Source organism: Choloepus didactylus, chromosome 13 (assembly GCF_015220235.1).
Source record: "Choloepus didactylus isolate mChoDid1 chromosome 13, mChoDid1.pri, whole genome shotgun sequence".
NCBI lineage: Eukaryota > Metazoa > Chordata > Mammalia > Pilosa > Megalonychidae > Choloepus > Choloepus didactylus.
In genome coordinates this window covers 39,268,721-39,293,774 of record NC_051319.1, presented here as the reverse complement: position 1 = coordinate 39,293,774, position 25,054 = coordinate 39,268,721, and the positions used below count along the sequence as shown (strand labels likewise).

The following is a 25,054-nucleotide window of genomic DNA, read 5'->3' as shown; positions in this document are numbered from 1 at the left end:
TGGATTTGATTTGCAAATATTTTGTTGAAGACTTTTGCATCCATATTATGAAGAGAAATTGATCTGTAATTTTCTTTTCTTGAAGTATTTTTATCTGGCTTTGGTATAAGGATGATGTTGCCCTCATAGAATGAGTTAGGTAGTATTACCTCCTGTTCAGTTTTTTGGAAGAATTTAAACACTATTGGTATTAATTGTACTTGGAGTATTTGGCAGAATTCACCTGTGAAGCCATCTGCTACTGAGCTTTCCTTGTTTGGAAGTTTTTGATGACTGATTGATATTTTTACTTGTTATTGGTCTGTTGAGATCTTCTTTTTCTTCTAGAGTCAGTGTAGGTTGCTCATGTGTTTCCAGACATTTGTTCTTTTCATTTATGTTGTCTGATATGTTGGCATACAGTTGTTTATTATATTCTCTTATGATCATTTTTATTTCTTTGGGGTCTCTAGTACTGGCCTGCCTCTCACTTCTGATTTTATTTATTAGCATCTAATCTCTTTTTTTTTTTTTTTTTCTTTTGTCAGTCTGGCTAAGGGTCTGTCAATTTTATTGATCTTTTCAAATAACCAACTTTTCATTTTGTTAATGCTCTCTTGTTTTGTTATTCTCCATTTCACATTTTTTTGCTCTAATATTTGTTATTTCTTTCCTTCTCCTTGCTTTGAGTTTAGCTGTTTCTCCCTTTTTGATATGTTTGTTTTGTTCCAAAATTTCTCCCCAATTCCTCTGATTAGCTTAAATTCTCTCTCTCATTCAGTGCCCTGTGTTCCTTAGAATTTTCAGTTCTGGGACCTGTCCTGTCATCTCCCTCCACCCCCCTTTTTTTCTGCGGGACTTCTCTGCCTCCAGTTTCTTCCCCATTAGGGTGTCTCATACCCAGGGACCCAGATGGCATCAATTCAGAAAGGTCTGTTTTTTGTTTAGGTGCTGCAGTGAACAGAGACTGGATTGAGTGTGTGCACCTCTTGCAACAGTTCTGCTGCAATCTTTTTTTTGTTTGTTTTCTTTTTCCCTGGGAGCCCTTTTTGATGCCATCCTCACCACTGTCTCTGCCCAAGGTCTTTGGGGACTTGGTTCCTGGCACCTGGGTATGCATGGGTTTCTAATTTAATGCCTCAAGTGACTCTGTGTTGCATCTGGGGCTGGAGGGACCCGGCTGTGCTGCTCCTATGCAACTCCCAAGCTGCTCGGGACCAAGTGAGAAGAAGGGGTCTGGACTTGTATGTCCAGGACAGAACTCTCCTACCTGACTTTGGAGATTATTTTTTTTTTCTTCCATTCAGCATTTTTGGAGTCCTTCTCTAATCTCTACCATTCTCTAGAGTTCCAGGATAGTGGGATTTGTCCTTTTTTATATTGATTCTGAGGGAACACTTTTCCAGGGGATATTTTACATTGCCATGTAGATGACTTCACCAAATGCAGTGCTTTTGTGATCTAATTTCATGAAATGAAATTGATCATATTTGTTATGCACTGCAGACATAAGAGTATAAATTGTAGTGATACCTGGAGACTCATATTTCGAAGAGAAGAATACTTGTAGATACTAGCATATACCAGTATCATAGGTAATGATTAGTTCCTGTTACTATAGTATTCCATAGCTCCACATAGTTTAGCTCTACATAAGCAGGAATATTTTGTAATAAATTGCTTTAAGCTGCATGCCTTCCTTGGTGTGTATTCTTATTTTTCCTTTAAGAGTATATATTGAATCTTTCAGTAGATAAGTCTATACAAGAAATGTTTTCACTGCAGCTAAGAAGTTGTTTCTGATCTGGAATGAAAAACCAGTGGGTGGTGGCAACATCCTTCATGTCCTGTATTCTTGAACAGAAAAAGCCCTTTCTAAAACAGTACACTACCAAGTTCCAAGTGGAAAATCCCAAGGGACTCATTTAATGTTATACAAAGAAATTTGTTCCAGAAATTCAGATTGCACTAACCCTAGTATTCTCATGTGAATTTCATGGACTAGGAGGATAAATATGAATAATTGTTGCTACTTTCATCCAACTTTCATTCAGAGTTCTTTCCAGTAACAAAATTCTGAAATTTGGGCCAATCATCAGTTTGAGGAAAGCAATTCAAGCAGCATAGTAACTTAGTAGCATTTCATTCATATAAAAACAATATAATGTTTTTAAGCAACTCCTTTTTTATCTATGGAGATTCTGAAAAGGCTCCATACATTGAGTAGATCATAGTAATCACTCTGCCACACAAAAAGTAGCTGCTGTTTCCACATAAACTGCTAAAGCAGTCTTCCACAGATTAAAAAATAAATTCTTAGCCCATACATATTTTCACTTCTATTATGGAAGTCCATGGGTGTTGGGAATAATTATTGTATACAAAGCAATCTGTGCTTACAAAAAGATGATATTGACAAGCCAGTTATTAATGGAGTGAAGTTTGGAAAGGTCCTTACCCCAAAAAGGATGATAGTTTGTGTCCATACTCTTGAAGGTATATTTTCAAAATTGTGAAGGCTAACTTCTGTTTGCATCCACATTTTCATTCACGTGCAGTTATTATCAGCATCCATGTAATATAAAACCTGGCTTCTTGGTCAGTGACTTGTAAATTGCACCCTCTGTTTCCTTGTATCCTAAGTGACCTCTGTAAAACGGCTGTTATTAGCCATGCATAGGCATGCAAATATATCATTTTCATGAGTAAGAGAGTTTATAATATTAACTCTAAAGGATTCTATATTTCAGAGTGGATAGTTGCATGTCATACTTTTGAGCTGCTACAAATTTCAACTACATCTATAATAAAGAATGCAAACCAGAATACCAAACTGTAAGTCTCCAAATACCAAATTTATGTAGCAGTTGTTACACAGACATTATTTCCCCTGATAGTAGGAGAGGACTGCCTACATAGTAAATACAGATTTAGACTTTGGGATTGAGCAAATAATAATGTTACTTTTTAACTATGTTTTTGAGAATCTATGAAATTAATATGTAAGTATATATGTAAAGGAATAAATGCACAAATTTAAGGGGCTGTGGTTTTTGTTGGTATGCCATAAATAGGTGGCTTTTTGACTCTCTGAGTAAAGTTCCAAGAGAATAGTTTATTGACCTATGAATTGGTTCAGATATAAATGTCCTAATGGTATAAATGATATCACATGTATTTATCACTGTCTTCACTACTTCCAGCATCCTAACTGCCATGAGACATGGTAAACTAGCCTGACACTATTGTTTGGAGAGGGGTAGCACAGTTGATTCTTTGATGCAGTTTAAAATAACAGTAATAATGGCTATTGAATGAGTTCTCTCCCCACAAAAATCCCCCTCTACTGACTACCAACAACTGGAAAGTGTCCTCCTTGTTGAGATGTTTTGAGGAAGTTGCAGTTTTTAAAATGAGTACTTCAATAGTGCTTTATAAATTGCTTTAACATATATAGTCCTCACAAAGTCATTGCATTTTCAATAATGTCATTTGCAATTTTCAAGGTAAAGTAAGGCCACTGTGGCCTAGAAAGAGGATATGATCTGACCAAGAATATATGGGCTAGTAAGGTAGAGAATAAGCATGCCCATTAAAGACCTGATATTCCAAGGTCTTCTTAATTCAAAACAAAACTCTTCCCATTATGCCTCAATGCCTTCTGTGAAAACAAAATTACAGTCCTGGACGTCACCAGTATACAGGTGCAGAGAATTCTGCCAAACATCCCGTCTCTATTGTCTAAATGGGGACTGGCGGTGGGGGATGGGGTTGAGGTCACAGAGCTTTGATGAGATTTTTTTCTTTAAGTATTACAGAGGCCTTTTCTTTACGTGAAAATGGTCTCATTTCAAAAAGCATTAGTTTAAGTGTTTGTCCTGAAAAAGTTACATTCACATAATCCTTACAACTCCCTTCATCATGCTCATACCTCTCCTTCTAACATGTAGAATAAATTGTAGTTATAACTATTAAACACTAATGTAAATCAAATTATGCATTATGTTGTTTAAACAGAGTGCTTCTTACTTTCACAAAGCTGGCATTGTTTTGGTTTTGTTTCAGAGATGGTGAATTGTGTTTGAGTCGATCACTTGTCAATAGTTCTGATAAAATCATTCGAAAGGCTGGCTCTTCAATCTTCCAGCACTCTGTAGAAGGATGGAAAATCAATTCCTCTTTGGTTCTGGAGATAAGGTGAGTTTCTTTCATAAGGCATAATGAATTTCACATCATGTTCTTGAATACATCGGGCTTGGCAAACATATTGAACATTTGATTTATAGTTTAAGTGTGAAGATTTTAATAAAAGAGTGCACCAGTTCTATTTAGCATTGTTCACCGAAGGATGTAAATCCATAAAACTGGCATCATCAATCAGTCAGAAATATAAGGATGAATATGTAAGTTTTAAATATACTGGCTTTATACCAATGGAATAAAATATTCAACAGAGTACTAATATTTAACACTTGATTCTCAGAATGGACATATATTTTGAGAATTATCTTTAGCTTCTTCCATATTGATTCTTCATTCTGATCTTGTGGTTTCTTACACTGTATAACAGTAGGGCCTATTCAACTCCTATTTTGGACCAGTTATAATAAACTTGGCCTATCCTATAATCAGTATGTCTGCTTGAGCCCCAATAATAAAGGCCTCAAAAATGAGTAATCCCAAATGAGTAAAAGTAAGAAAATAAGCTTTCTACAACACTGGTTTATTCTTTGGAAGATTTTGGCATTTTAACTGAAACACATACTGTTAAAAAAAAAACTCAGTGCCTTCATAGTTCCATTATGTCTCATTTCTTCTATTATAACCTATTGCAAAGAAGAAAGTTAGGGCTGATTCTTCATTTTTATGTATAGTTACACTGCTGTGTTGGTTGGTGTTCCAGTTTGCTAATGGTGTTATTATGCAAAATACCAGAAATAGATTGGCTTTTATAAAGGGGGTTTATTTGGTTACAAAGTTACAGTCTTAAGGCCATAAAAGTGTCCAAGCTAAGGCATCAACAATAGGGTGCCTTCACAGAAGAATGGACAATGGCATCTGCAACACCTCTGTTGTCTGGGAAGGCACGTGGCTGGCATCTTCTTCCTTTGCTCCTAGGTTGTATTTCAAAATGGGGTTCTCCAAAAAGTCTCTCTTAGCTGCAGCAGCACTGAGCTCCTTCTGTCTGAGCTTTTATAGGACTCCAGTAAACTAATCAAGACCCAGGCTGAATGGGTGGGGACACACCTCCATAGAAATACATTAATCAAAGGTATTACCCACAGTTGGGTGGGTCACATCTCCATGGAAACTACCTAATCCAAAGATTCCAACCTAATCAACACTATTACATCTGCCCCCAAAAGCTTACATTATAGAATATGGCATTTTGGGGGATATAATACATCCAAACCAGCACAGTTGGTAGGTCTGAATCAGAGCATTTTGATAAATCAGAACTCCTAAAATGTTTGAGAGAACACATCCTTTACTGAATAAAATTGCATTATTCTATTGTTGGCACAATGCTAATTATTAAATGATTGGATATTAACACACAGTTTTTTATTTTTTTAAAGGGTAACTTAGTGGTTAAAGGGAGAGGATACAGGTCCATTTGCCTGAGTTTCTACCTACTCACTTCTTGGATTGCACCTCTTGTATGTAGATTATAAGCAACTTGAAAGAAAACTATGGTACATTCATTTTTAGAGAATTCATTATACCTCCTATAATGGACTGCACCATACACACTTACTACATAGTTAATTCTACTTGAAAGAACATCTTGAAATTAAAAAGAGATGGGTGTCAGGGAAATGCAGGATTGGTTAGACTACTTTGTTTTAAAGCCTTGGAAGTGACTGGAGAGCAAAACGTGGAACAAGACAATGACAATGTCAAATGATAGATGTTTAATTGCTTTTGTTTTAGGGAGAGCTTTGCATATTTGTGGTCAGAGTACAAGAACTAGAAGATGAGTCAAGTCTGATGACAGAGTTTATAAAATGGTGTCACCTGGATAGAATATGGCAAAGAAGCAAGTTTTATCTTGACTGGATAGGTGAAGGGGGAAGCCAACATTAAAAATCATTGATTCCCTATAAAAGTACAGATATTTTAATACTCTTGAAACATTGAAAGATTTGACAACTCTGGACCTGTATTCCTCCCAAGCACTTGTTGGCTGAAGCTGACACTATAGCCATGATCTCTCCAGTTTGACATTTTTACTCCTGGGGAGTCCTTCTCTCATGTTACCTACCTAGTGCCTTCTTCTCTGCCTCAAGCCCCCTTCCCACATTTGCACTCCCCCAGTAAGAGATCATATAATTACAATGGAAAAGCTGCAGAATATTGGCTGAGATGGGGCTATAAACACAAGTATGATTTAATTTAGAAAAGAGTAAGGATTCACTTTCTTGGAAGTAAATTGGAAATAGAAATACGTGGACTTATTAAAAAGGAAAAATTTGATTTATAAGAATATCTGTGTTTTAGTTTCTCAAACAAAAACCATACAATGGGTCCGCTTTAAAACAGAAATGTATTGGCTCAAAGTTTCAGAGGATTCGAGGCTTGCTTCGTCCAAGCCATCTTTGGGATTTCTTGGTTTTTCCATCATATGGTAATGCCCATGGTGGCATCCTCTTCATTCTCTGCCAGGTTTCTCTGACTTCCAGCTTTTGGCTGAGCCCCTTGGCTTCTCTTTCCATGTCCAATTTCCTTTGCTTACAAGGACTTCAACCATAGTGGATCAAGGTCCACCATCATTCAGTTTGATCGCACTTTAACAAGTAACATCTTCAAAGGTCCTGTTTACAAATGGACCAGGGCTTGGGACCTAAACATGCCTTTTGTGGCATGACTCAGTCCCTAACATCTTCAACTTTAAAGCTGGATAGTTTGGTAAGAAGGGAGACATTTAGGTAGACTATACAGATCAGGTAAAGGAAAGTGATGGAAGAAAGTAAAATAAAATAAGAAACTGTAGTAGTTGAATTTATATAGCAAGTCATGCTATATAATATGTCAGATAAAGGATAGTCTAAAAAGCAAGTTGAACAATTAATTGGCAATAGTTTAATGAATATTCCTGGCCATGCCTTCCTGGTTTTTATACAAAAATGGACACCACAAATGTGCCAGAGCTTGATATTTATTTAGTTGTTTTTAAACATTAAAGCTAAGGATGTTGAACATGAATTGTTCAATTCATTGTTGCAGCTTTGCAAATTAATGAGTGTTGCATTCATATCTTTGAAGGATGATCCACTTTCAATTATAACCGCTGATAATATGAATGAAATGTTAGTTATTCTTTTTATTTGGTTCTCCTTAACAAATAAAGAAGTAAATAATAAAACATTGGGTAAATATTGAATATGCACAAAGTTGTTACCTCCTTGCAAAGAAGGAATAATTTGTAACACCATTATTGTACAATGGGCAATGAGTTCATAAAAATTATAATTGCCTGTAAGTGGCAGTGACTTGTATTAATCAATTTGACACCTGTAATAACAATTTTTAAATATGAAAACATTGCTGTTTGGCTGAGCTCTTACAAGTATATTTTTTTAAGTCATGCTAGAAACTAACCATGGGTTGTTTTGGAAAATCATTTTCTCCCCTCTTCCCCACATCTCTAGCATTTACGAAGAACCATATTTCTATTATGTGTCTATATGTAGACACAAGTATATTTTACAAGTGTTTTAAAAATTCTACTCTGAAGTTTTTGATAAAGACATAACAACTAATTATTTTTGACCACACATGATTGAATCACGCTTACAAAATTTTCTCATAAAAAAAAAATCCTATTAAACTTATAATGTTCTTGTGACATTCCTAATAAATTATTTTTCTATTTACATTAAAATGTGAAAGTCATTGAAGATAAATTGTTTTTCTCTACAGTTGCAGAAGTTTCTTATTACTAATTCCTTCAGCACTAACTTCACTCTGCTACTTTCCTAAGGCACACCCATAAGTGACACATATATTCATCACACATCTGTAAGTCTGGGGAGTTACTTAAGAAAGATGGTTCCCTGTACTAGTTTACTTTGCTTTGAAGATTCATCAAGATTTAGAGCAGAGTTTAGGCATTTTGCAACTGACTTCACAATTAAAATAATTGGCTTAATTTTATTAATGTTATAAATTTGTTCCTCATTGCTGTAAGCTAAGAACACACATTTAAGATGCATCAGATGTTGTGAATAAATCCATAAACTTGCAGAAAAATGTTTGTGTTCAACCCTGTGATGTGACATTTTTTTCTCCATCTTTGGTGGTGGTTACTTTTCTTTCTCTTTTTTTCTTCTCATTTTTCATACATTGAATGGAAAAGCAAAGAAGTACAAATATCTAATATGGATGTAACAGGACAGTTTAATCATATCATAATTAGAGAAAGTATTTTCAACTCTTTGAACCATGTTAATATCAAAGTTCTTAGACAAACAAAGCTGGCAGGTTAACTAAACATAATTGCTAATTTATATGTGCTGACAGTTTAAAAACAATTCCCTGTAGCATGCATAGGTTTAGATTTGCTTTAGAAAAAGGTCCACTTAAAAATCTCATCCATCTCTGATTTTTTTTGTTCTATAAAGGACCAGTGGAGCTAATCTGGGGTCACACAGCTTGTTTGTGGGAGAGTGAAGATTCAAACTCAGACCTGTCTGTAGGCAGAACCAAAGTTCTTATTATGAAACAAATTTCTTAGAGGATTACCTTTTAATAGTAAAAATGCATATCAACAAAATATATCTTTATGGAGTACATGATATTTTTCTTTGCTCTAAAATATAAGATATTGTTCATCAGATATTACCAAATGCAAAGCTAAATATCAAAGGGAGATCTAGAGTGTGAATTTAAGTGTTTTGAGACAAGTTTGCATTTTTATTTGGTTGAGAATGTTTAGGATTTTTCTTCTTCCAAGCTCAAAGCTGTGAACAGGCTGCAGGCCACATTCTTTTAGAACTTTGAGGCAAGTTGCTTTTCAGAAGTAATCTTTTGAGACAAAACTTGTGTATTCTCTCTCCTTTTTTTTGGTTAGTAAACTACGTCAGTACCAGTTGAATTGATTCAGTGATATTTGTTCCAATCTCTAAGGCCTCATAACACTGACCATCTAAATGGCTTGACATTCTTAAAAACTAATGAAGAAAGGTGTAGAGTTGAGAGTTTTTATTTCTAAGTAAAAAAGAAAACAGCCAATCCCATTATTTTAAAGGCAGTAAGATTTTGTAAATGTTTACTGATGTTATTCCACTGTTTTGGGGGTTTTCTATAAAAATGAAGCTTACTATGGTGATTACTCATTGTAATATGGTTATTCTTAAAATGCGTATTTTATTAAAATCCAAATATTAAATTATGTTGTATAATTATGTTAGGGTTGACTCTTCCTTTTTTATTTACACCTTAACTTTTGTTTGACCACCAATGCTAGAAAGAACTTGTCACCCACCTAGAAATCTAAAGAGTAGAATAAATCATATTGACGTATTTTTCTATGGAAATGGAATTTATGTGAATGTACATGTCTTGTTCGAGACAGTTCCAAATGAATTTTTCCAGAAGACAGCAAAAAAGAAAAAAAAAAAAAAAAAGAAAATCTTATTTGTTTCATATTTTCACACACTAGCTATCTATACAGATTGGAATTTTTGGAATAAAATAAATCTGGAGTGAAAATATGTCTCCTTAAATATTATGAGTCTTTGTTTTTTGTTTTGTTTTGCCTATTTATTTATTTATTTATTTTTGCCAGTGGACCATGGAAACTAATTTTCAAGCATTTCTATTCAAGAAACGACTGCTGAGAATAATTTCTTTCTTTGCTATTGAATATTTTCCAAAGTATAAACAGTTTAAAGTTTAAAAGTGTAAATTTTAAAGCAACAATTAAGGTATTTTATGCCATATTGGGATCAGACTTCATTTTGTTATTATGATAGGTTTTAGTAGAATAAATACAATCCTTTGTGCTTTTTGTTTCTCTGGTGTTTTTTAGTCTATTCTTAATCATTGCATTCCTACACCAAATTAATATCTGTAAACAATAGTCAGAAATGTGCCTTCTGGTGGTACTGCAAAAGATGCTATGAATAAAATATGAAATTACTACTATGCTGTTTTTTTGTAATACTAATTTATAATACCACTAAACTGCATTCTAGAGTCACTGTCTAAACTTGAAAAAAAAAAAAAAAGACATCTCATAACCTAATTTGCTTCTCAATTTGAGTTACATTCTAACTGTAAGGTTTGTCACACATACTTTCTGAGAGGTCAACAACATCATTTAGATTAATTTTTAGTTGCTGTGGCACATAGGCATATTTTTGACAAGAACCCTACAGAGAAGAAAGAGAGGTGATAGGTTAGCTATATTTAACATTTTACAAGTGAAAACAGTGTTTTGTAAATTAATTTTTCAGGACTTTGTAGCTGCTATTTCAAGTGATGGGTGATGTTGAAAGGGAAGTTATAGCTGAAAATTCAGTTGAAAAGTTTCTGTGTAGACTCTATTCCTGTCAGCTCAACAGTCTAAACGAAGCTTTCAGTGTAGGCCAACGTTGCCTAGCAAAATATAGTCACTATGACTAAGTTTTTTAGTTTCACTGAAAGTGAAACATTTTCAGGTTCTTTCAGTTATATTTATCATTAAAACAGTTGCTGAATTTAGATGTTTGCTTATCTAATGAGGTTTCAAAAGTTACATTATGCTAATAGAATGACAGTAAAAGGCCTACCAGGGATTTTTGTTGATACTCTTTTTAGTCTTGAACAGCAAACACAGCCCCCTGCTTTAAATACGGCAATGATAAATTCACCATATGTAAGAAAACTTGTACTGTTTCTACCTGTGTATTAAACATTAGCTTTTGTTGATTCATTTTTGTTTTAGAGCACAGAAGTTAAATTGAATTTTCTTTCTATCCCTCTCACTTCTTAAAGTAATTTTGTTTAACTTATTCTTCTCATCTATATCGATTATCTTCTGAACGAAAGCATATATGTTCTCCTTGGTAATAATTAAGAGCCTTGTTTCAGTTCAGTGTAAGTACAATAGCTTTTCATGCTTCCAGTGACATTTAGCTAATTATAGTTAAGCAATGGTTTTCTTTTTTTCATAAATTTGCAGTCTGAATGTAACTAAACTTAGGAAATCCACTGAGCTTTTTTAGTCCATTACTTCTATAATCTAAAAAATTCCTTCAGCCTACTGGGGTGGAGGTGGGAGGATGATAAACCTAGCCTTGCTGTTTCCAACATATATTAAGCACTTAAGCCACAGTATTACTCATTCATAGTAATTATTTCCAATCTCTTTTACATCCTATATCAGAAAAATTAGTGTTGATAATTTTCCATGCATGCATTTAAGCTCTAAAATAGAAACTAAACATTTGGTTCAATTATAAGAAAAAAAAATACTAGAGTCATACAAGATTTCCTATTTAATTTCTTTCAGTTGAAAAAAGTGAATCATCTGTGCACAAATGTTCCAAGTTTACCTAAAAAATTTTCTTTTTATATTTTGATTAGTCTGTGTAAATTGGTAATTTCTTTTTTTTCTATTTTGAAAGGCACTTTTACTCTTTTTACTGCTTCTGTTTAAAAACAAAAACAAAAAACTTACTGCTGAACCTGTCTCACAGCATTGTAAGAGCACATACAATCATATTCTTTGCATTGTTAAGCATTTTATTCCAAGAATTATATAATACTATGTCTTTAAAAACTTTGCTGCAGTCCTGTATCTCCCTGTTAAGATCATTTACCTAATATTGAATAAATTAAAGGTGTTGTATTAAAGTAGGCGCTAAGAAGACTTATAAATATTTTTGATGCTAACTTTCTTTAATACAGCAAATGTGTTGTTATTGGAAAGCCCCTCTTGCTGTCAGTTGCTAAGCATGTGTCACCTTTTATTTGATGAGTAAAAGGGATTTCCCCTTTTGTATTTCCAAGCTAAGGAGTCTTTTTTTCAAATATGGACCTCTAATCTATTCACTTCAAACTTGCAAACATGCTACTACTTGCCAGGGCACATTTTCAAATATAGAGAGACCTGTTAAACTGCTTTCAAAGGAAAATGATAATACCATCTAGTTTGGTGATTCGACCACATCCGTGCAGTCTTTATTTTAGAGACAACCTCATCATTTTAACAGGAAATGAACTTCTTTTTTATAATACAGGTGTCAAGCATCACTTAAGTTTTCCTCCTAAACAAATGGTAGTTAATAAGTATCTACAAAAAGTTCTATATTTTATTACTCTTGGTGCTAGTTCATAATTTTTGTGAACATTTGCTATGCGCTTGACATAATAAAGAGTCCTCAATTTTTTTAATTTCAGATGCCCTACAGTTGATGATATCATTGGTAATTCTCTTCTTATATAATCTCTGCTTTGTTAAGATAAACTGTTATGGTGTCTGATAATATTTCTGTTGATCTTTGTGACTTAATTTGTAGGGTATTTATACAGGTTTGCCCTAATATAAATTCCACTCCTTATAAACCTCATAGAAAAAAATTCAGAAATATTTTCTTATTCAATTGGCTGATGGATACATCTCTTATATATAATCTTCCCAAATAATGTTTTCAATAACTTGGTCTCTATTTAAATCAAATACTAAACTGTAAGCTATGTAGAGCTGACCAAAATAAGGAAAACAGAAGGAAAGGTATGAGTTATTTATTTTGCATCTTTACTTGATAGTAATGCTTCTGGCTTATAAATGTGAACTGGAGAATTACTCTTTTGGCAGTGTAATGGTAGTAGGATATATTCTGTGTTCAGTAATAAAATTTACCAATTGTGATGGAGCTAAGACACTAAAAGCACTGGAGGAAAATATGCCTGTCATATCTTGAATATTATATTAACGACACTGTTTTTAGTACTCTGACAATACAAGCTTGCCATAAGGGCACTATAGCATGTAATAACCACCTTCCAATCTAGTGTAGAACGTTCTCAGACTGCTTTTCATTAATATATCTTTGGTAGACTGAGGATCAAACAATTCCAGACTTTTGTAGGCTAGGTTCATGGTTTCTTTGGCAATATAATTCCTTCAAAACTCACTAGGCTTCAGAACTATTTCCTTGTCAATTAATTCTAAGCATAAACAAGCCTACACGAAGATTTCTTCTGAACAGAGTTCTTAAGGCTTCTGACTCTCCGTACTGATCATGGTCTATCCCTCTCTCTCTTCAATTTCATGGCTGCTAATATGAAGACATTTGACTATAGACTTAGATGAGAAGTTAACACTCTTCTTGCCACTGGAATAGCTCCGATGATAGTCTTATTTCTTGCTAATTGTGGTACAGAAATATTTGGGAGGCCCCAATCACTAGAGTCTCACACAATTTAGATTACAGGCCATTGACAGAGATGTATTCCCTTCCGTCTCAGCTTACAACTTTACTATTTCATCCCTGACTTCACCTCTTTTAGTGTCCCGCTGAAAGGAGCCACCAACATAAACCAAAAAACAAACCCTTTTTAGCCACTTCTGCAAGAGCAACAGGCTCTAATATATCGTATCAAAGGTTTACTGTATCATAACGAGGTTCACCAACTTTCCAGCCAGCTAGAACTATTTTCTTATTTTACACCATTCATCTACTTAGCATGTACCTCATATTTTATGTTTGGGTAGCATGTTACCAATGTCTATATTAACTATGGATAGGGTAACTCTTCATACAAAAGAGGCCTTAAAGTACAAACCAGATGGGGGCTTATTTCTCATTCAAATAGTCATACATGTGACCCATTCATATCCCATTTAAGAAAACTAATTCACATGACCAAACCTGCTGCAAAAGAAACTTGGAATGCTCTAGCTAAGCATCCGTTTGCCCACATAAAACTTAGAGGGTTCAAATACTAAAAGGAAGAAGAAAAGAAAGGACACTACAGAACTGTTATTTGTCTCTGCCCTACAGAGTCCAGTGTTCTAAATTTTTTCTCTAGTGTACCCTATCTTACTTTCTGGGTTCTGGAGCTTAGAAGAAATTTCTGTATACTTTTAGTGTGTCACAGTTTTAAATCCTGTTTGATAATTAGAACATACACATGGTTTGGATCAATTTATGTAAGTTTATTTAAAAGTGTCATTTTAATAGTTAACTACAGTATAGTTCAACAGAATTTCAAATTATTCCTATTTCCTTTAACTTGACAACTTTAAAAAAATAGATGATTGTAGCAAATGGATTGAAGCTAGAAGAATATTAAACTATGTAAAGTCAAATCATGGAACTGTGTTTATTTAATAAACTAATTTTCTATAGATTTTGTTAGATGGAGACCTTTTTACACCCTACAGATAGGTGTATATACTATACATACTTACAAAATCGTGGACAACTGTGCAAATTATTTTAAAAAAGATTTTTTCTGTTTCCTGTAGAATCTACTTAATTTCTTGGATTAATTGCTACCTGACAATTTAAGATTTGTAGTTTACCAATTTGCAGTTATCATATCCTACTTTGTAAATGACATCACCAGTTCTTGGATATATTGTCATTAATGGAAAATTTTGCTTGTGTTTTAAATATAGGAAGAATATACTTCGTTTCCTAGATGCAGAACGAGATGTCTCAGTGGTCAAGAGCAGTTTTAAACCTGGTGATGTCATACACTATGTGCTCGACAGGCGCCGGACACTAAATATTTCTCAGGATCTTCATAGCCTCCTACCTGAAGTTTCACCAATGAAAAATCGCAGGTTTAAGACCTGTGCAGTTGTTGGAAATTCTGGCATTCTGCTAGATAGTGGATGTGGAAAGGAGATTGACAGTCACAACTTTGTAATAAGGTGAGCTTTATCCTGTTGCTATGGATTTAATTTCTTCAGAGGAGTTTTACTTAAGAATAGAAAACTGGTAGATACACTTAAATCAATATTAATATCAGGGATTACTAAGAGCTCAAAGAAATTTGTATCTGTATCATTTTCTGTGCCGTCTCCAAATTTACATTTACTCTGGAAAAGAAAATTATATTGATTGTATTATTGAAACAAAGGGTAATCTCATTTCAGCAGTAAGATTCATATCAGTATTTATTTGTTTTTGCCAAATGGTGGTTTATTAGATTTAATATCACACAGGAAAATATTTTTCTTATTTATCTTTTATTCATATTAATTTGTTTTATATGATTTCTTTGTTAGATTAAATTTATGAACATCACCATGCAGTGATGTAATGGATGCAAGTTAATTTTATTTTTATTGAAAATTATTTAGCAGACTCTATAGACATAGATTAGCATGTATATTTGATATTTTGTGGCTTCAGTATTCTTTATATGTAGGATTAGTGTATATGAGTGATTTTTCTCACATGATTGGGCATTCTTATTTGTTCTTCATTGATGGTCAAGAGATATTTGATGAGTTACGTGTCTGTTTAACTTTTGATTAACTGAAAAAACACTAGAGTAGGAAACAGATTGTCGTCACATCATAGATACTAGCAGTTTTTAATTCCCAGTTCTGGTATATATAACAGCTTTTTGGCATTTTAGTTTCTTAGACACATTTGCTGAATGTATGAAAGATGTAAATTGAAATACAAAATAGTGCAGTATAAAGATAGACAGGAAAGTCTTTTGAGTTGACATGTTGACAATACATGAAATCTTTTGTAAATATGCTGGAATACAGCCTATGAATATACTTATAGATCTTAAAAATTATTTTGGAAATGAAGTCTTAAAAACAAAGATAATTAATTATGTAAATATCAATCATAAATATGCAACAATTTTTATTCATGAAAATGATGATGAAAAATCACAGCAGAATACTATCAGGTGAATACGATTAATAGCAGTGAATATAACTGCAGACATTTTACCTTATGTTCTTGCTTTTTCTCATTTGGGTGCAGGGTCAGAGACTGATTTCAAGCCAGTTGAGACTTAAAATATCTGAACTCTTAAAATGATTGGATTGATAGAAAAACCTGTCAACATGTAGATAGATAAAGAAAATTATATCCAATTATAAAAGTGAGAGGAAGCACAAATATTTGATGAGAGAATGACAATGGAAGTGGAATTAATGAGCTCCAAACATTGACATGCAAGTGAAGTATAGTTATGCAGAGAAAGTAAGGCTTCCAGAATTTCTGAAGAGACTAAAACCAGAGTGCAGGATAAAATAAGGAAGTAAAGAATTTAGGGCATAATAGAAATTTGTTGCAGTGTAAAGATGATGATTTTAAAAGTGATAAAGACTGGGGGGAAACAGAGTACAAATGTGACTGGTTTCTTGTTTCTGTATCCTTGTTAGTTTTGGCTCTAGGACTTGTCTAACCCATTAGGTTCAGCCCCAACTCGAACTCTGACATGAGGACTGCTTTTACATGTAATTGGTGAGAGAGACCTTAATGGCGATAGTTCCCTGGTTTAATATCAGTTCGTTGATACTGCTTACTTCTCTGTCTTTGTAACCCTAATTTCTGATGACTGGGTTCTTTGCATTATCCCAATTCACACTCCATTGCATCTCAAATATGTGGGTTCATACCCTCTCCCTATGTCTTAAAACTGACTGGTGACCATCTTTGCTTTCCATGGCAACCTCTCAATGTCTTTCTTTCTGTCTTGAGTGCTTGAAAACTATATATCCTGCACTATGTCTTACTACCCTGTAATTAGCTTTGACTAGCCTATATGATTTTTGTCTCCTGGTTCTAATCTACTTGTGACCAAGATTCTGATTCCATGAAATCATACTGCTTGCCTCTCTTGTTCTAAAAGTAATGACTCTTTTCTGAGAAACAATAGGGGACCTAGTGTTAGCATTGTTCTTACAGTTCTACAGTGGATGGACTGTTGGACACTTACATTCCTACCGATTTACTCTTGTGCCTCTCCAACCAAATGTCTAAGTCCTGGAGCTTATGTGTATCTGATCTATATTCCTTTTTATGTCTTAGAAACATAATTTCATACCTACTTTCTAGACTTAAAACCCTGTATTTTACTTTAGATTAAGAAGTCTCCAGCAACAACTATTGTTTATTCTTTAACCATTCCCACAGCACTCCAGCACCCCCAACTCCAGTGATATCCAGTAAACAGTTTCATATGCTTTTACTCCTTCCTCGGTGACTTCTGGATCCTAATCTACCATACTGCTAACTGTCAGTGGATTCTAGTGCCTGTTGTTTGTTCCTGGGCCACTATTGTCATTTTATCCAAGTCTAATATTTTTCTAGTCCTGTAGGAGGAATATCTTCACCATTTCCTTAAGGGAATTTCATTCAGCTCACAATTCCATTTAGACTTCACACTTTGTACATATATTAACTCTTTTTCCTTCTTTCTAAATTCATAAATTTCAAACTTTGAAAGGTAAAAAGTAAAAAGTTATTGCCTGGATAATGAGCAATATTAAGTAGAATGGAAAACACTTTGGAAACTTACAGTAGTTGACCAACTAGTGTCTTCTCTAACTGGTGGTTTCCAAGAGATTTCTCTTCCCAGAGAAATACAGCCCTCAGATGGACTAAAATGAGAATTACTGTATAAGAATATATGCTACAGAGAATACCAAATAGTGTCAATTAAGAATTGGTTTATTTCTATAGTTTGGGATACAGGAATACTTTTATAATTTGGTTCAAGTTTATAAACAACAACAAAAAAAAAACTAGTTAGGTTCACTGATGTTTTGACATCTATTTATGGCCTCAGAATGTTACTGTATATTTTTCATATGCATTCCTGTAAATCTACAAGTTACTAGAGCCTAACTGCCATTGTTGGTGCCTTTCCTACATAAACTTAACTTGCTTATGGAACCAGAAATTTTAACTAAGGAGTGAGAATCTGTTTCTAAAAAAAGACATATGTTTGGGGAATTGTCACTTAATCCATTATCATGTAGAGATTCAGTGAACCCAGGTATATATTTTACAGTGTCAGATTCATATGTATATCCACATATACATACAGATATCTTATTTAAATTACTTTTCATGATAAAGAGGAATGGGAAAGATTATAATTGTCAGAAAAGTAGACTGACCATTTCCTTTCATTCTCATCAAACTCCTAATAGCAGTTACTGTCTAAAAAGACCCTGGATCTCATTATTTCTCATGATTTCCACTGCTGCCACACTGGTCTAAGCCAACATCATCTCTTACTTGGAACTCTACAAAAGTTTTTTTAACTTATCTCCAAATTGCCCTTTTACTCCTTTATCCTGAAGCTAGAGTCCCTGCCCACCGCCCAGCAGCTTCTCAGCACACTGAATAAAATACAGCTACGTTGCCAGAGTCCATAAATCACTTAATCTGGGATTTTAGGGACAGTGTGCCTGCCAGAGGTCTCCGGAATTATGGTTTCACTCCTTACTTGTCTCAGATCTCTGTTTATACACACCATCCTCTGCAAAGTCTTCTCTGACTATTCTATCTCAAACAACCCTTACCCCGATTACCATCAGTTATTATTCCCTTGCCCTGTTTCAGCTTTTGTATTATATACATATATATATTTCTTCACATTTGTTTGTCTCCTCATCTAGAATGCAAGGCAGAGACTGTGTTTCTCTCTTTTATAACCCAAGTCCCTAGAACTGTGCCAGGCGCATTTATCTGTTTCATAGATATTTGAAAGAGGTAGGCAGGCAGATTGGAAGAAAGGAAGGAAATAGGGAAGAAAGAAGGATGGGTGGAGGGAGAGTGGAAGCAAAAGTTGTATCATAATTTCAAATCATATGTCTATCATTTTGCATGAATGGAAATCCCTCACACATACTTCAAACTTACCCTCACAGCTTTCTTAGTTATCTGTGTTGAGAGGGCCAGCCCAACCATCATCACCTCTAAAACTGTAGCTGACCATGTGTCAGGTTTAGGATGCAAACCCTTCTGTAGGGAATACAAAATATTTTTGCTCTATCTTTTATGGGGTATGGGATTATAGAGTTGGTATCTGTTGTCTGCATTTCAGCTTACCATCTCACCAAGCAGAATGCAAAGACCGCAGCTCTGTATGCCTCTTCATTTGCTCAGTTAGTACTTTAATTACAGGATTATATTCTGTAACTCAAACTTTATAGCTGCATCTTATGAGATAATCTGCATAAAGTTGTAGTTACATAGGTTCAGTGTTTCATAACCTAGAGGGATGTTGCAGCATAGAGGCTACTACACTTGTTAACATTTGGAGTCTTGCTGCAACTAGTGTTTTTCTAAGCCATAATCAGCTCTATTATATTAATCCTACCAAGATGCAATATATTTAAAGATGATAATAAAATTAAGAACAAATCCACTGGGCTCTATAAAGTCAATTTTGTATTAGCTTAACTTTCAAGAAAGTCTTTTAAACCTTTTCCTACAAACTTAGATTGTGCAAACTAGATGATTAGGTATGGAATTCACTGATTTATGGAGTGTATTCAGGAATAGAACTTCAGGAGGATTTTTATACCTTTCTAAGCTATGATTATTTTTAAAGCTAATTGACTAAGAACTGAATAGTGATCAATTCTACAGGTTTATAATTGTGTTTTGGTCTTATTAAGAAGCATAAAAGAAATAAGGAGAAGCATCTTAATAAAGGGATGAAAATTATCACCATAATTATTTTTGTATTTTCACATTAATTATTTTTATTAATTTCAAAAAAATAGAAGTTAGAATGTTCTAGAATAGAATACATAGTAGGGTCATGTAGCCCAGAATTGGGTGTCTGATTCTCCAAGAAAAATTTTAGGAAGAGTCTACTTATCATTAGAAGAAATCTCTGCAGATAAAGGCATTTCTATTATTGACTAGCTAATTGGAGAATTAATTCTATTGAGTTTCATTTTATCAACTTTATTATAGATTTCTATGGTGAATACTTACTCAATAGTGGACATATTTGGAAGCTTTTCTCAATACTTAAAGTGGGCTGAAAAATCTATTCTTCTGCTATAGGGAACAGACACTGACTCTTAGTTATTACTGAAACTTGACAGTCGATAGTTATGGCAAAGTGCAGCTAGAATTTACAGCCATCATTCCAAATGGAAAAAAAAAAATGGAAAAAAAAGTAATACCTATGAATAAAAACTTTGTTACTTCTGAATAAAGACTGCTACTTCTTGCCAAGGGGTCTGCGACTCTTTCCTTCATTTTATTAACTAGGACACTCCTAAGAACACAACATCCTTCAAACTGGTGAGCCAGAAAATTCTCTACTGGAAATATTAATGATTAACCAAATTCTCCCAGTGCTTAAACAAACTATAAGTTAAATCCTTTAGAAATCTTCATTAATATATATCTGAATTTCTGAAATTGTTTTGTTATGTTAGGCCTAGGAAGGAGGGAGAGATAAAAAGAATCTGATGTCACCCATTTGTTTTTGACCCACAGATTCTTCCCTTATCTTTCTAGCACTACCTTTTTCCCTAATGTGCTATTTATTTTCTATTTTGAAGTTCATATTGTACTACCTTTTAACTGTTATAGGCTTGTAACAGCCCTTGAAAAAAACAAGGTCCTAATCTGATTTATGTACATCAGTAAATAATCAATCAATAAATAACTTGTTTGTGAACACAAAGATCTTCAGTGACATCATTTTTCCCAGACCTCCATCCTCCCTAAAAGCAGTTTTCTTTCTTGTTGCGTTCTGGTTCGTCATCTGTGTGTCAAATACTTGTTCCTTCTTCATGTTGAACGTGCATTGTGTTACTGCATTGTCTCCTTTGCTCTAGAAGATTTTTCACGTTCAAACTCAATCAAAACCTCATTCTTCCTTGAAATAGTTTCCTATCTATCTCAAACTAGCTAAAATCATTAAAAAGTTTAGCAACAATCATTAGAATCTTCAGAATTTCTTTCTTTCCAGAGATGTACTGTACAGGTATTAGAGTGGGCAAAGATGGTTTTGGTTTGTTGTTTGCATGTATAGCTTGTGTTTTCAGCTTAATTATTTGTTTTCTCACTTTTCTTGTTAAGTAGCAAGTTTGTTGAGGGAGAGAGAAATTAAATCTGTTCTGCTTGCCGAGGACACTAATTAGTGCGGTGACCTCCTCAAGGATTTGATTCATTCAAGTATTGCACTCAAGTTGACCTCTAACTTTATAAACCAAAGTATTATTTTCTGATAAAATCTTCATTCACCATTAATTAGATTTTTTAGCTCAACTTCTATTTTTTAAGGGCTTTGTAGAAATAAAATGCTGGCTTCTTGTTTAACTATATCCCAGTTTACTTTATTGGTCCAAACAGCTATCCTGTTAAGGGGAAGAAGGTCATATAAATGGTATTGCTGTTTTTTGTAATGTTGTTTTGGAGAATGTTATTTTTAATGTCCCACACAAAAAAATTTAAAATAAGCCTGTGAGAAGTGCATATGTTTTATGTTGGTATCTATACTGGTAGAGATGCAGAGACACATACATTGTCATGCATTTCCTTTCTAAGAAGTGATACTGCCCCAGTGGTTGTTTGTATCACTTATTAATCAATTAAATTAAATGCTGGCTTCAATGGGATGTTATACAAATTAGTATCCCTGATCAGTATAATTTCATGATGCCTAAAGTGAAAACATAAGGATAGAAAAATCAATTAACGCTTAATTTTGATTCCCTTGTAAATGACTAAATATTGAAGTCATTGCCAAAATGTTTCATGTACATATATGCTAAATAATGGAAAAATAAACATAAGATAAGATTGTGATTTCCTAATAAAGACATCTAAAACCACAATTCAAATAATAGTGATATTTCCATCTTGAGTAGTAGTTTTTATATGTGTAACCCTCAGGATACCTAATATACAGTTCCTTAATTAGTGAATGCCATATTGCAAGGAGCTAAGCATAGCCAAGATGGAAATATAAGAGAGGCCAATCTCTGTCTCAAGTTGAAAAGCCTTTATCACCTCTTGGCCTGCCAGTCTTTCTGATAAGGAAGGGCCAAGAAGGATGATAAAGTTTTGTAATGTTAAAGCTCTTGTTTTGGAGAAGCAAAATTTTAACAAGGTATGTACCATGCCCCCCTGCTAGAAAACAAGAGAAAAATGGGTCCATAAGAGGAAATCTTATTTTATTGTTATTCCTTAAAGCACTGACCTATTTTTTCAAAGATTAATAAGAGTTATGAGTACTCTAAATATACTGCCATGAGAATTGAAGGAAACTCTGACCTCCTTCTACATGTGTCCCCATCAGTAGAGCAAGCACAGACCAGGATTTCTAGAAAAGAATGTTTCATTGTGGGTATAATTTCACCTTCAATATTGTTCTGTTTTCTCTCTGTGGTAAGATCTTCTTTTCTTAAAACAGCATCTGTGTTTCTGGCATTTTTAAGTAAACAGAATTACAATTTTACTCCCAACTATAGCTAACTTTGTTTTATTAACTAATAAAAGAGACATTCAAAATATTCAGCTCACTAATGCTGTGCTTCTCTCATCAATAGTAATGATGTGAACAGACAAAAAGAAGGAAATGCATGTAAGTCCAAAACTGTAAAACACAGCACCAGTACTTATAGAACCAACATGTTTAGAGGCCTCTGGAAATAACACCCTCAAAAATCCCTCTCCTAACGAAATGTTGTATTAGTTGGAACACACTTGTTTGATTTTATTTTTGTTGTCATTTAAAATATAAATAGTCTGTTAGAGGATAAACATTAAATTATTTTCTCAAAGATAGCTAAACAATGAGCCAGGCAGGTACTGTGCATGTTATAGGAGAGCTGGTGTTATGGGGGTTGATGAATAATCACTAAGACAAAAAAGTCTGTCACATGGCATGTTCAAATATTTGTCTGTGGCTTGTTCTATTATTTCAAACAATTTAGAAAGCTTTACAAAAGCTTGAAAGATAGAATCAGAGATGCTTCCAGTCCTGAATGAGGACCTTCCATTTTGGAATTTTACCTAAAGCTTTTGAGATATTCCAGAATAACTGAAATGGATTAATAATCTTTAGATATAACAGAACATTTTTTCGAAGATATCTTGGATCATATTAGAGTATTAGTATAGTGCCATGAACTGACAGTCTGTCATGCACCAAACAGAACACAGCAGACTTCTCCACATCTTATAGAATGTGCTAAACCACCCATATTCAGTCACCTTTACAAAGCGCTGAATAGTATTCAACTCAGTTTACAGGACATAGTGACAGCTACTGCACCTGTATTGTAGGATAATTAGATGACTTTAGACTTTACATACAATATATGGGGTAGTCTGAATAGTGTTATTCACACAGTCCCAGAATGATAGAATTGCCTGTAACAAATCCCTGTCCAACATATGTGAACATTTACCCAACTTATTCCCAATTTATCTCTGGTTAATCTCCAAAGTTTCAAGAATTTAGAGTTTTGAAGCGGGTATATATCCTATAGGTAATGATAGGTAAACAAAAATGGGTTTAGAAAGCTATCTTCGTGTAGCTATATAAATGTAACTTTTGTATCCTTTTTTTTTTTTTTCGTTATTTTCTACTTTGTCTATTTGTAAAATTGAGCATTTTGTGGGTAATATTTTCACTGTCTATTTACAAGAATTTCACAAACTTAACAATAGCAATTTCCTAATCGGAACAACAACAAAAAACACTCTGATATTTCCTGATGTTGATGTTGAGAGATGGTGGAGGACAATGCCTCATTCCATCTCCCCTTACCCCACTTTGGGGAAAAGTGGTAGTGAAATCTTTCCTTTCTCCTGCTGGCTGGAGATTATAAGAACTGGGAGGGAGCACCTCAGGAGTGCTAGTTTTCCATGGAACAAAGGCCTTGACCAGCCTTTACAACAAACTAACCTGGTCATACCCTCTGTTGTCTTTGGTATTATGTGGAGGACTCTGAGGGAGAGGTTAATTAACAATTCCTATAGGCAATTTATATTCTTTGACCATCACATACTGCTCCTCAGTGTGATTATACAGAGATTCTAGAATTAGTGAGCATGACTTGAGTGACACAGAAATCATTAACTAAAGTCTAGAAAGCATTTATTTAGTGGCTTCTGGCAAACGGGTTTCAATTACAAATTTGTTTTTGTTCATTTTTTCCTTCTTTTTACATCACTTTGCTCCTATCTTGTCTCGATCTTCCCTTTAGCCTAAGTACTTTCTTCCATGTATTCCTTTTTCATTTTATTAACCAACACCCTGAAAAATTTTCTTTTTCTTGATTAATTCCCTCTTAATTTCCTAATGGTGCATAATTATCTCTCCTTAAAAAAAGAACCACAACAATGCGAAGTAAAGTGAGAGCTATTTAAATGTATACATATACATGTAAAGAAATCCTGGATACTCAAAGTGTGGTCTTAAATGACTAGCATTGGAATCATCTGGAAGTTTGTTGGAAATACAGAATCTCAGACTTTGCACCAGACCTGCTGAGACAGAATGTACATTTGACGACAATGCCTAGGTGATCCTTATGTGCATTCAAGTTTCAGATGCTCTGACCTAGACAATATGCTGTGATTTATTTAGGGCCTAACACTAAACTTGGTACATTGAGTTGTATAATATTTATTTACTATTATTTACTGTTATTCAAGAATACATGAATGAAAGAATTAATGTAGATTTGAGAAAATTTGATTTATATTCATATATCCTATGTATATCATGTATCTGCTGTCTTAGCCTTTGCACACCACTGATCTCCAAAATTACTGTGAGATAGCATACATAGAGAAAGTAATTTAAACCCTTACAGTTATAAAGACAATACCAAAATATGAGGAGTGGTATAGAGAAAATTCCTATAGATTAGGGATCAGAAAACTGCGTTCCTAACAATCATTTGAATTATAATATTGGGAAAATCTCTTAAGGTTTCTAAACATCAATTTTTCTACTATTCAGTAAGGTTAATAACAATGCTTATAAACACCAGAGTATTTTTCTAAATATCAGATATGAATGTATAATAAAGAAATGTATAAACTGTCATGGTAGATTAGTGATGAATGATAGTAAGCACATCATATTTGAGTTAATTTTTGTAGGT

The 25,054-nt window shown here is 33.9% G+C and overlaps 1 protein-coding gene across 1 annotated transcript in view; it reads left to right on the top strand.

Annotated features, from left to right (window-relative positions):
• Positions 1-25,054, top strand: part of ST8SIA4 (ST8 alpha-N-acetyl-neuraminide alpha-2,8-sialyltransferase 4) — a 103,616-nt gene that overhangs the window by 7,361 nt on the left and 71,201 nt on the right. Inside the window, 2 exon segments of the mRNA XM_037801045.1 lie at positions 4,045-4,176; positions 14,594-14,851. Coding sequence (XP_037656973.1) covers positions 4,045-4,176; positions 14,594-14,851 — 390 coding nt within the window.